This window comes from Leopardus geoffroyi, chromosome D1 (assembly GCF_018350155.1).
Source record: "Leopardus geoffroyi isolate Oge1 chromosome D1, O.geoffroyi_Oge1_pat1.0, whole genome shotgun sequence".
In the NCBI taxonomy this organism is placed as follows: Eukaryota; Metazoa; Chordata; class Mammalia; order Carnivora; family Felidae; genus Leopardus; species Leopardus geoffroyi.
The window spans coordinates 73,728,326-73,741,836 of NC_059329.1; the positions used below are offsets into that span (position 1 = coordinate 73,728,326).

General features: G+C 44.9%; 1 protein-coding gene across 5 annotated transcripts in view; it reads right to left on the reverse strand.

Annotated features, from left to right (window-relative positions):
* ABCC8 (ATP binding cassette subfamily C member 8) overlaps positions 1 to 13,511 on the reverse strand; it is a 77,701-nt gene that overhangs the window by 47,105 nt on the left and 17,085 nt on the right. For 4 of the 5 annotated variants that reach the window (XM_045484671.1, XM_045484669.1, XM_045484670.1 and 1 more), the window contains exons 7-8: positions 7,705 to 7,869; positions 4,472 to 4,627 (exon numbers count right to left, since the gene is read on the reverse strand). In XM_045484671.1, the coding sequence (XP_045340627.1) occupies positions 4,472 to 4,627; positions 7,705 to 7,869 (321 nt within the window). The remainder of the gene's footprint in view (positions 1 to 4,471; positions 4,628 to 7,704; positions 7,870 to 13,511) is intronic. The other variant, XM_045484673.1, reaches the window with a different exon arrangement.

Below are 13,511 nucleotides of genomic sequence, written 5' to 3' on the forward strand. Positions count from 1 at the left end.
CACTGGGGAAAAAGTGACACATGAGCAAAGGAGCACTGCCGTATCCATGCCAGACAAAACCGGTCCAGGGTCTGAGAGTTCAGTTTTCATTCTCAGGCTCCTGGCATCTTTTTTTAAAATAAAATATGAACTGTCTTCTATTACACCAATTATTACATATATAAGAAAATGAAAATGATCTCTTAAATTTATGACATTGTGTAGAGTGGTTTTTGGATGAAAATACAAGTTTTTATAATTCTTAGAGGCATATACATTTTATAATCTACAATACATATACACAAATGTACATGAAGGCTGGTATCTTTAATGTTTTAGTGAATCTGGCAAGTATTCTCTGAAAAGAGAATTATTCTGGTTTTATGCAAATGACTGCCTACTTCTGAATATTTATGAGAAGTGTAAATTACTCTTGCCAGCCCCTGAAGCATCAAGCTGACAATTTCTCAGGTTGCCTTCAAAGGCAGACAGCTCTAAATTCAGGGATTATTCTAGAGGAACAGATGTGCTGTCTTCCTTAATTGGAAAAAAAAAAAAAGTCTGCCTGGGTTGGCCTTGCACTCTACACCAAATTGGCACTAAGCTCCTTGCACTACCTCGAGGGCAGAGGTGGGCGGTTTTGTAATTTCTCTTAATCACAGAATGCCTCTTGTATTAGCAGGATCTTAGGGGCTGGTAAGTGACCCCTTTCCCACCTGCCTCCCAGTGTTTCACTGATGTTAAATGCTGACATGGGGGTGCAGAGAAGCACGTTGGGAAATAAAGAAACTCCTACTCCTGCCAGGCTCTGCTTCCATCACCCTACCCAAAAATTATCCCTGGCATCCAGTGTTTTCATTAGCTGTCCTCAGATGGAGGCAATCAGGGCATATTGTTCAGCGGCTTGGGTAGAGCCAGACACCAAGGAAGCTCCAAGAGCACTCCCAGAGTCACCACCATGGCACCTGCTGGGGGACAGTGCCTGAACCTCCACCACGTCCAAGTGCTGGCAGCTGCTGGAACAAGACCTGGAGACACAGCTGCTGCTGATGCCAGGCTCCTCCTCCTCCTCCACCCACCCCTTGTCATGCTCCCTAAATTCTTCTGTCCACTCTTCTATTCTGAGGGGTCTGAGTGGACCTTACAGGAGAATATATCAGAAAGCAGCAATTCTGAGTATGCAAAGCAAGTGTGGGGAATACAAGGGCTATGTTAGCTCCTATATACAAGTTAGGAAAGTGATCTAGTATAATAGTGGGGAGATCATTGTCCCCGGAGTCTGCAAGCCTGAGTTTGAATGCAGTCTCAGCACTTAGCTGTGCAATCTTAGGCAAGTTACTTAACCTCTCTGAGTTTCAGCTTCTTCATCCTTACCATGGTGATTTTAATGCCCACTTAGCAGGACTTCTGTGAATATTAAATGAACATATATGATAAGCACCTAGAATAATACCTGGCCCATAGAGATCAAACCAGGCGGCAACCCTTTTCTTAAACAAACAAACAGGCCTCATGGGAATTCTGTCACTAGGGAAGCACGGAAAGGAGATACTTGGGTATATGGCACAGCTACCGGCTCACTGTGTGCCCCACCCCTCCAGTGCCCATGGGATGAGGAATCAAAGAAGTCCCCACTGTTGCCGAGTTCCTTAACACGGCATCCAAGAGCTTCAGGGGGCCAGTCCAGCCCCTGAAATCGTAGGCAAAATGTGTGAACACACATTTGTTTTTCTGAGAAGCTTTTATTAGACTGTCAAAAGTATGTGTAGGTCAGAGGTTGCCTAGGGCTGGGGGAGGGGATGAGAAGTGACCACCAATGGGTACGGGTTTCCCTTTGGGGTGATGAAAGTGTTCTAAAAGTGTGACAATGCTAGGGGCGCCTGGGTGGCTCAGTCGGTTAAGCCACCGACTCTTGATTTCCGCTCAGGTCATGACCTCACCATTCGTGAGTTTGAGCCCTGTGTGGGGCTCTGTGCTGACAGTGCGGAGCCTCCTTGGGATTCTCTCTCTCCCTCTCTCTGCCCCTCCCTGGCTCACTCTCTCTCTCTCTCAACATAAACAAACATTAAGCAAAAATAAATAAATAAACTTAATAAAATTGTAATGATGGTCGCACAACTCTGAATATGCTAAAACTCACTGAATCATACACTTTAAATGGGTGAATTATATCTTAATGAAGCTTTTATCAAAAAAAGTATATGTGACCAAAAAAAGATTACAAATCAAGGAGAGTTCCCGGGGATAAAGGAGAGGGGCTCCTGAGCTAGTTTTAGTATTTCCAAAGGCAACCCAGGCTGCACACAATATCCTGGCTAGGTTGAAAGGATTGGATCAACTCCACGTGGGAACACTGAGTCTTGAGGGCTGGTTAAAGCTCTAAGTGGCAAAGGCATAGACAGCCTTTAAGGAATTAAAAGTGGAAAACCAAATGATACTTCATGATAAATAAACAAAGGTAAGTAGTGGAGATAAAAACTACCACCCCCTGGGTGTTGGGAGGGTTAACTGCATAAGTGACAGAGGCTGGGGCAGGCAAGGTTTATTTTTTCTTTTAATTTTTTTAATGTTTATTTATTCTTGAGAGAGAGAGAAAGAGAGAGAGAGAGAGAGCACAAGCAGGGGGAAGGGCAGAGAGAGAGACACACACACACAGAATTGGAAGCAGGCTCCAGGCTCCAACCTGTCAGCACAGAGCCCAATGTGGGGCTCAAACCCATGAATAGTGAGTTCATGACCTGAGCTGAATGAAGTTGGATGCTTAACTGACTGAGCCACCCAGGTGCCCCTGGGGCAAGGGTTATTAGTATTAGCATTGTTAGCAATGATGTATGTGCAATAAACGTTATAAATAGTAGTAATGATAATCTGGTGGACAAATGAAATCTTAATGAAGATTTTGGTGGACAAAATCTTTCAAAAGAGGTTGTTTAAGGGGACATAATAGAAAGTGTTCTTGTGGATAAAAGACTGGTAACTATATTAGATGAACTCTCCAGGCCCTTCTATGGCTTCTTTTTTTAAAAAAGTTTATTTATTTATTTTGAGAGAGAGAGAGAGAGAACTCTCATGAGTGGGGGAGGGGCAGAGAGGGTGGGAGAGAGAGAATCCCAAACAAACTCTGCACTGTTAGCATGGAGCCCAGCATGGGGCTCTACCTCATGAATTGTGAAATCAGGACCTGAGCTGGAATCGAGAGTAGGACACTTAACCAACTGAACTACCCAGATGCCCCTTTCTATAGCTTCTGTAGCCACCAATCCATCTTGGTAGAGCTGGGAGGAGGACGGTGGTCTAGACATGGATAAGTGGTAATAGGGGATGGCATACAGGGCTGTCCCCATAAAAAGGACCATCAGATTCCTTGTCTTACGTCCCCATCAAGATGCCTAGCTGACTCTCTGTTCTATTTTCCTTTAAAGTCTTTCAAATATAAGTTTTACAGGTAAGAAGTACCAATAAAAATCACTTGAGATAAAGTTTTGTGGAATCTGCGTCCTAAGAAGCAATCGATTCTGAACTGGTAAAGTCCTCACTCAAACCAAAGTCTGCAATTTCCAGGGATCTGATATTTACTTAGTGACTGCTCTAGGCCAGGCACTCTGCTTGGTGCTTTACTTACATCGTCTAATTGACTCATCATAGCAACACCAGAGGGTAGGAATCATCCCCTTTTCATAAATGAGGAAATTGAGGCTCAGACAGGTTAAGTATTTGAATCAACTGGTTTCACCAAAGTCCAGGCACTTTCCTCTATACCAGGCAGCCTCTGTGGAGCCTGCAGGGGTTCTGGGATTCACCAGAGTGAAGCCAAGTCCATGGTCAAAGCTCCAGATGAGAGACAGAGCAGACCAGACCAGGAGTCAGGAAAACCACGCCAAGGATTCTCCTGCTATCGTTGGGGGAGAATGCACCTCCTTCAGAACCATCCCCAAAGGTTGTTTGGCTTTAGAAATAATCATGTTTTTGATTTTCAAGAAAAACACGTGCTTACTTGAGAATTTAGAAATGCATAAAGAAAATAAAAGTCACTCGGAACCCCACCATGTGGCCTTCTAGTTCTTTTTTCTGGGTGAGTCTGTGCCAATGTGTACACGTACACGTATTCCAATTTAGCGTGAAGCTCACTGCATGTACTATTTTGTAACCTTTTTGGCTTAAACATCCATCATGAACACTTTTCAGTGTAATTAAGTACTTTGTTGTAACATAACTTTTAATGTCTGCAAAAATGTTCCATATATGATTATCCCATAGTTTTTTTTTTAAGGTTGGCTGCTTTTTGAGAGCCTAAATGACAAGAGAGATAGCTAGACCTTTTACAGAGTGTGAGCGACTATTGGAAGCCAGGGCTACACACCATGGAGACCCCAAGGGTATGGAAGGTGCAGGCAAACATGGAATGGAAGATGGTGAGCCCCTAGTCACTGGGCATGTACCAGCAGATTCTGACTTTGTGCCCCCCACCCCCACCCAGACACACATCCCTTACCTGTACTGGCATGGCCCAAAGGTTTGGGCACAGGAAGAAAAACCACATGAGCTGGTTGGTGTCGATGGCAACCAGGTTGCAGATCTGCCCAGCTGTCATGTCCCCCATGGACAGGTTGGAGGTGGACAGGTGCATAATTTTATTGTAAATCTTGGTCTGGAAATGAGAGCAGAGTATTTCACATTTGTCATCATCATCATTCTAATCCGTCTCCCAGATGCCATGTGTCTACAATATGCCAGTGCCTTCTCAGACATTCCTCCATGGGGCCCCAGAGCAGCTTTGTAAGGGGGCACTGCATTAGTGGTTCCAATTTTACAAATGAGGTAACTGAGGCTCAGAGAGGCAAAGGCCTTTGATTACAGAACAAGCAAGTCAGAAAGGCAGCATTCACATGAGGAATCCTTGCCAGCATGGCAAGCTACTTCCCCAGCAAAGCAAGACCTCTCCCTTGGGGACAGGACTTAATTAGCTCTTAAATCTTAAAAGTGATCTTCGTGTCCTGTTGTATTCTTGGTTTGCCAGAGGCCAGTGGAGAACACACTTCATAAAAATGATAAAGTGGGGCAGCTGTCTGTTTTAATGTGGCTGTCTTCAACCAGGGGAGGGGTATGTTTGGAGGCCGTGTCTTGTCTTAACTGAGCCTTGAAAGAAAACAAGGGATCAGCTTGGGAAGGTCTTTCGTGAGACATGACATACAAGTATCGATCAGCCCCACCACCATGGGAGTCCTGCCCCCAGAGGACCTTGTTCTGTCTCTTCAGGCAGATGGGGAGCAGCCATGGAAATGGCTCCCTGTGGGCTCTGATCCTAAAAGCTCTGTGTGCTGAGTGATCGTGCCTCCTAGAAACATGGCAATTTTCAAGTTATGTGCTCTTAAACAAGGAGAAATGCGTTTCTGTCTTCAATGTCCTAAGGATGCCTCCTCTTAAATGAAATTCTATTGTGCATTCTGTTGTCAGGTGGACTCCCAGTCCTAAATTCACCTTTTGTGAAACCCAAGCTTTCTTGTGGATCAGGTCTGCTTAAAGCATGAACCTATCATATGTCTCTTTTGAGTTTATATACACTATGGGTACAGTTTAAAATAATGGCAATGACATTTTTGGACAGATCTAGGCACGGCCCAGGTTATGTGAAATCAGTCTTCAAAGAATAATAGTAAATTTAGTTTTAGTGAAGTAGGAACATAGAGTAATCTATCAAATAAAGCATTATTAAGTAAAGACTAGGATACACAAAAATCCACAATTGACTGATAGCTGGTTTATGTCCACAAATTATATATATAATACAAGCAAGGGGCTTAATAACTTTTCATTCAAGAACTGTCATTCTTCTCAAACCCATGAAGACGTAGACCTTTATCTACAATTTTATGTAAATCTCTGAAAAAAGGGTTTGTTCTTCTAATTTGTTTTATAATTAATACCAGCAGTTTCTTTTTGTGGCATATGAATTTAGCTCTCCTGGATTCAGACAGTTTGATAAGAACAGTTACATGCTAATCCATTTAAAAACCATATTTGGCTCTTTTAGCGTAATTGGAAAATACTGGGCTAGTGTGTAATTTATGACCTACAAGTAGAAAGATTTAATTACAAAACTGACTACAAAATTGGCTGTTGTCTATGGTGGTATGTGCCTGCCAGTCAATGGAAGAGTCTGTGCAGAGGCTGGGATTTTCAGAGAGGTTTTCTGAACTGAGAAATGACTTTGCTCTCCCTAGATTTGAGCCCCTGTGAATCTCAGAGGGTCTTGTATTTTCCTGGGCTCTTTCCACCACTCTCACATGATGAGGAAATGATTCTGTTTTCTCAATGAAAAACCACTGGGGATGGGCAGCGTTGTCATGTACAGATGCACAATCTGTGTACAACTCCAGGGGGCACCATTCACATGGCCTGTACTAAGATAACCAGAGTTTGGACTCTGACAGGGTCCCCAGCCCAGGTCATACCCTTCTCCTCTCAGTCTCTTTTCTGCAAAGCCTCTGATCCTGGCTCCCAAGGACCAGTCAATGTTAATAATGAAATGAGAAATATTTCTGTCTTGAAGTGTGATGTGGCTTTGGGATTTAGTCACAACTTCTGAGTGTTCTACTGACTTCATGGGAATTTCTGGGTATGGCAGAATCTGCTAGTTGTCTCCCAATATCCATTCTCTCTTTTCACGAGAGACCCATTCTTCTCTTTTCACGAGAATAATTTCTAGCAGGGCATATATGGCTGTCAGGAACAAAGACCACACTTTCTAACCTCTCTAGGTGTGGCCACGTGGCCAATTTCTCATCGATGGGGTGAAGAAGGACACGTGTACCTTCTGCATTATGATTTTAAAAGAAGGCAGCATTCTCTCCTTTTGTCCCATCTTTCTTCTCTTGCTGGTTTAAGTGTAGGCCCAGCATTGGCAATGTCAATAGTCATCTGAAGCCATGGGGCAGAAGGCACATGAGCAGGCTGGCAGCCTTACAGAAGGAGCCAGGGTCCCTGACAAGTGTGCAGCTGCCACAGCAGCCCTGACTGTGTGTGGAAAACAAACTTTTGTCCTACTTAACCCACCATCTCACTGGGTCTCTCCATTCCAATGGCTGAACCAAAATTCTAAAGAGAATACTAGGGCTTGGACAACTCTCGTCACTGCCTTGCCTAAAAGTGCCCTGAATCCTTCCTGATTTTGATCACCCTTTAAACCCACTCTGGGAAGGAAACCACAGGGGTAAGGAAGAAGGACCTAGATCCAAGGGACTAGGTCCAAGGTTTAAGAGTTCAAATAAATCTTGCTGGGCCAAGATTTAAGAGCTCAAATAGACATTAGAGGCTCTCTAGTCCCAGTAAGTCAAGCTCATTTATTTTTTTTTGCACCCAGAGAAGACTGGTAGCAGACCCCTGGGACAGAATCTGGGGAAGGAGTCTGACGCTGCATGTGCATTCAGCAGGAAAGAATGTGGTGACCCATTAGTGACATCTGTCCCATTCTAAGCCAAGCAGGTGACATCACAGACCTCGTGCAAAGCAGAACCAGGGCTAGAACTATTGCACTCCCTGAGTCCAGCCCAAGGCACTTTCCACTCTTCCTACACCTCTTTGTCAATGGTTATTGTTTCAAATCACTGCTAAAGGGCAACAAAAAGATAAACTCACACTGGAATTATTCTTAAGTGCCCATGAGGATGAATAACGCGGTTCTTACTGCTAAGTGAAAACATAATTAGCCTGTATTGCAAAAAGTACCTGTATTGCTCCTCTCAAGTTAATTCCAGTTTCGATGGCGACATAGTAGGATGCTTGCAGAAATGTTCTTTGCAGTAGGAGGGCAAGGAACAGAAGCACGGCCAAGACGTAGGCATTAGCAAGGAACTCTTGGGATGAGACAAAGTAAACCCCGAGAAATTGCGTCTGAAAGAGAATTCAGAGGTGGCTGTCGTTGCTAGCAAAATGACCGCCATTAGCACCTGTTACTGTGCCACAGTGGCCATTATTATAAGACCCTCCGTGCTTGCAAAGCTTTATGCAGCTGTTTATGAGGGAAATTAGACTAATAAATCCAACTAAACATTCTTCTAGCCACAGGGAGGGGTGCCTATCCCCTCTTCATCATCCTACTTAGGAGAACAGAATGTGGCCCAGTTCTAACCTCATGCTCATAAATATGACTCTCAGCTTCGTGGCCACTGGGCCCAGGGGAGATCACTCTGAATGGAACAAGAATAAATAGAGCAAATCACAGAGCAGCCAAAACCAGAATTGCCTGAACAAATCCCACAACGTGTGTTCTCTGCTACAAAAAAACCGGGATGAGCTGAGGTCTTGTCCTACACTCACCGACAGCCTGCCCTGTAGAAATTTCTGGGGAAGAAAGACCAATGGGAAAACTGTAGTGCTCCCAGGCGAGATGGAAAGTCATCACCTATAACAGGCTGGAGAAGATTTTAGAAGCCCCTGAGCCTCGTGGGGTCCCGTGGGGTCCTTTTAAATCGAAGGTCCTCTTGTTGCACCTCTGGCAAGATCTCAGATGATAAGCACTGGGAAAAACCAAACATTTTGACTCTGTTGCTAAAGATACCAGGAAACAACAGCATGCCTGTTTCCAAATTCAGCATCAATAACTCCCAGGAAAACTTTGATCCTGATTAAACCTTTGCTCCCCAGCAGAACCACATCAATGTTTCCATGAAGACAGCGCTCTCTCCCCTTTCTGAGACTCTGCCCTGAACTCCAAAAGCCATTTGAAAGGGGATAGGAGCTGCTGCAGGCTAAAGGGTGGTGGGAACATAGTGATGAGAAGGAGGCTGAGGGCATGTCTATGGCCAGGATCAGGTCCAAGGGGTCAGAACTCTAAAAGGATTCTTTTTCCTAGAGTCAGAAATTCCTGGATCTCGGATACAGGGCTATCGAATGGTAGTAGAAAAGATCTGGGCCTTCTAAACCAGCCCTGCTTCATGGAGCTTACGTCTATCATCTCTCCCTGGATCTGTGGGAAAGGAGGCTTTTCACAGACACAGAGAGAGGAAGCAGGAAGCAGACACAGAGAGACCACTGAGGTCTCATAGAGGAAGGCCCTACCAAGGCCTGAACCCCTGACTCTGTCTCATTTGTCAAAGAACCAGAGGGAAAGGCAGAAGGAGAAAAGGGAGGGTAGAGGGTGGGGGTGGGCTGGAGGCAGCAAAATGGACCTTAAAATTAGGCTGCGGGGGTTGAGACCCGTATCCTACAGGCAGGATACAATATTTATCAGGTACAGAACTCCATTCTCATAATACACTAATGAGAAGAATGCCATTATGAGCCTAACTTTATACATGAGGAAATGGTGTCTCAGCATGGCTATGTGGCTGGTTCAAGGTCACACGCTGATAAGGGACAACATGTGAACATGAACCTGTGTGATGCCAAAACTACGACCCTAGATGTACTACCAAAGCCTTATCTAGCCTTTTGACCTTGAGTCTCCCATTGTCAGCTACAAGCTTATGACTTGTGGGGGACAGAAACATGGCCACTTGGCTGGTTCTCAGTCAAAAAAGAAGGCATGTGGGTTTGGGAAAGACTGGTCCTATCCAACACATTTTGGAATTCTTAGGTTCTATCATCTTCTGCAGAGACCCAGCTCTGGAGAATGGAGTCCATTATGTTAAAGCAACAAAGCACATCATGGGAATTTACCCCAAAGGAAATAATTTCACCCCAAGAAATAGCTGTATGTGAAAAAAGTATTCTATCTCTGGACTACAGCAAGGGGAGAGTCTGAAAAGCCATGCAAATGTCCAACCACAGAGAATGGTTAGGTATGGTATGATGCTCATGGGAACACCACACACTCAAGAACACTGATCATCACAAAAGCTCTCAAGCAGCAAGGACTGCCATGCATGTGCTATGTCACAATGATCGGAAAACACGTAGGCTGGAAAATGAGGACTAGAAAAGTCAACTGATCACGTATGTTGGTGAGAGTATGGGTGGCATTTGTTAAATACACTCATCATTTTCACATTTTTAATAAAACAACAAATTCTTTTTTTGCAGCTTTAAAGGCAAAACCTTGACCCCTTCCCCCCATAACACACACACACCACAGGGTCAGAAACTATATTTCTTTGGATCAAGAATTTCGTGGCCTATTAAAATGAAAATCTTCCTGTAGATATAAGTCATTAGGACATTATTGATCTCTCTTCAAAGAGAGACATAGAAGATATGGAGCCCAGACTAGCTAAGTTTTTATTAAGAAGTGGGAACTAAACTAGCCAAAGAGACCTGAGGCACTACTACCCAAGGAAGGCAGGCATTGGGGAGGTTTAAATGGGTGTGAGGGCACTGACATTGCCCAGCACCTTGAAGGCTAGAGAGGAAAGGCCAAGGACCTGCAACATGACATCTGGTGGGAGTTAAATGCTTCAGAAGATCAGATACCCTCGTCCCACATTTTCACAAGCTCTCAGGGAAAGAAACTGTGTTTGTTTCCGGGGGTGCTCAATACATATTTAAATCAATCAATGTATATGCTCTTCCTTCCCATCTACTTGTTATAGAAGTTATACATTTCCCATTTTTAAGTGTTTATTTTTGAGAGAGACAGAGAGAAAGAGTGTAGCGGGAGAGGGGCAGAGAGAGGGAGACAGAATCCAGAGCAGGCTCCAGGCTCTGAGCTGTCAGCACAGAGCCCGATGTAGGGCTTGAACTCACAAACTTCAAGATCGTGACCTGAGCTGAAGTTGGAAGCTCAACAAACACCCAGATGCCCCTACATTTCTCCATTTTGCAGTTGAGCTGGGTTCATTGCACAGGTAGGACTAGAACCTAGGACCCTTGACTCTATAGTTCTGACCCTCATTATCCCTGTCTGGCCAGAGATATGACTGGAAAGCCCTCCTTCCCTTGTTCTCTAGAGCTTAATGGAGAGGGATCACATGGGCTTTTGCTTCTTATTTTGGCGGGAACCAGAAGATGCATTGCCCTTAGGTCCCAGCCCTGGAAGACCCTGGGTGAAAACAATGACAACTGTCTTTGAACACTCATGGACCAATGTACCCAACCATCCATCTATAACCAGTTATCATGGTGGTTTAGAGCCTGGATTTAGAGGTTAGCCACATCTGAGTTTGAGTCCTAGATCATTATATATTAGCCACTGTGTCTTTATGTAAGTTCTTCAAACTCTCTGAGCCTCAGTTTCCTCACTGTAAAATGAGGCCATTAAGGGTTTCTACTAAGAGTTGTTGTGAGAATTTAACGTAACAATGCAGCTAAAAATATCTAGTAAGCATAAGCACTCAATATGTGGCAACTTCTATATGATTCCCTGAAGAATCATTTCTCCTGTGCCTCCTGAATGTCAGGCATAGAGCTGGGTGTTGGGCACCCGGGGATCAGATAATGCAGTTCTTGTCGTAGGGGACTCAGGGTCAAGTTGGGAAAGAGACAAGGGGTTTTTGATGGTGCAAGCCCCAGATGTTATGGGAGCACAGAGGAGAGGAATCTAACCCTATGAGAGGAAGTCTTTCTGGAGGAGGTGACATCTGAGCTGAGTCTTGGTGGCTGAGAGGGGTTAGTGAGATGAAGGGAGTCCTGCCAGGCCAGAGCAGCTGCATGGGCATTGCCATGAAGACACCAGCCCACACACTGACATCACAAAGTCACAGAAATGCATATAAATTTACACAGTCACCCACAACAATAGCTACAAATACATGTACTCAAATAGGGACACAGACACACATGGAAAGAGATAAACGAAGAGACACAGGACAAATAGAAGGACATACATACAGAATTATAAACAGTTTCCAGGAGAACTCATTCAGAAACACATGTACGCTCACAAACTTACACACGTTTCCCCTCTGAGGTTAGAGGCTGTTTGAAGCTTTGGCCCTCAGATCAAACCCAGACTGTTCTTTCTCTCCTCAACTAATGGCCTAGGGCAGTGCTGGCAGGTTTCAGATGCTGGCAGTTCATTATGAATCCAGTTCCCTTGCCCTGCAGCCAGATCAGTGGCATCCACAGCAGGTGACAGATTGTGGGTGGGGGTTAGGTGGGAGAGGAGGCAGTAGAGGGGGAGGTCATGGGCTGCTCCCAGCCAGGGTCCCAGCTTTCCCCGGGGTGTGGCAGACGGGGCAGGAGTGTGGAATTAAAGAAGAGATAATGTTTGTCCTCGCAGATGCCAAGGGCGGTGTGATTCCTGCCAACTCTGAGTGTCCCGGAAAGGGAAGGGAGGACAGGGCAGCCACTGACAATGATGTAAACAGTCGTGTCCGGCTGTGCAGACTACAGCAGCGTGGATCGAGGCTGAGTGGAAAGAAGGGCTTTCTCACAGAGAGGGTTGTTAAATGCTGGCACACGTAGCTAGAGAGCTTCTGTCCTTGTAGGTTCATAAAGACTAGAACAGCACCTGTCTCTCTGAGTTAGAGCCATTGGGAGGCAGGGGGATGAACTGAATGGCCTCAATAAATGACCCCTCTGCCCCATTTTCTGGGTCCAGAAGCCCAAATGAGAATTAAGCCATATCCCAGGCAACCACACGGTTGAGGATTCTTTGCTGCTGACACTGGAGACTATATTTACTTTCACCTCTTGTTTCAGTGTCTGTAATTTGCTGATTGTATTTGGGCTGCAGGGAACAAATATTAAATCTGATAAGGCCTGCAGCCACTGAGGCAGAGCCATCTGTCTCAGGGATTTATGTACTGACGAGTAACCAGGACAAGAGCATTCCAACGAGAGGGCAGTAAATCCCAGGGTTGGTATACAAATAAAGAGAAAAGAGACCGCAAAGCTAACGTTCAGATGAGCTAAAATTCTAAGTGCTGTTCTCACTATCTCTCTGGCACATCCTGCCTCAGAGCTCTCTCACCAGCAGAAGCCCACCAGAGCTTTGGGAAACACGGGAAGAAGACAACAATGTGGACAAGCTGACAAGGGCTCTGGCCTGTGACACTCCCCCCCCCCCCCCCCCCCCCCCCCCCCCCCGCCCAATAGTAACAACAGGCCCTGTTGCTACAGGGTTATCAATGTAGAGTATTCTGGAGTCATCTATGGTCAGACTAGAACTGAAGGTAACACTCTTGTAGACAAGAGGAGATGGCCCTTCCTCTCTCTTTTGGGGCCAAGTACAGCTCAGAGGTTCAAAAGCCATCAAGGTCGAAATAAGCAAGAAGAGTCCTTACATTCGTGTTGAACTAGAAATCTGCCCATCTTAGCCTGGCCAACTCATACTGATATGTCAAGGCCCCATTCAAATACTAGCTCCTTTATGAAGTTATCCATGACTACTGGCTGAGTTAGCCACTCCCTCTTCCTACAGTTCCCTGTATACACCCCCTCATAGTAGGGGATATATACTATGGAGTGAAAGAGACTTGGGTTCAGATTCCAACTCTGTCGCTAAGTAACTGAGAAACACTAAAGAAAGTTACCTAACCTCTCCACACCTCAAGTCCCTCATCTGTAAAATGGGGATAAAAATACCTACTTCGTAAGTTATATGGTATGTGAATGATATCTCAATTAAGCTGTTACCAAAAAAAAAAAAAAAATTT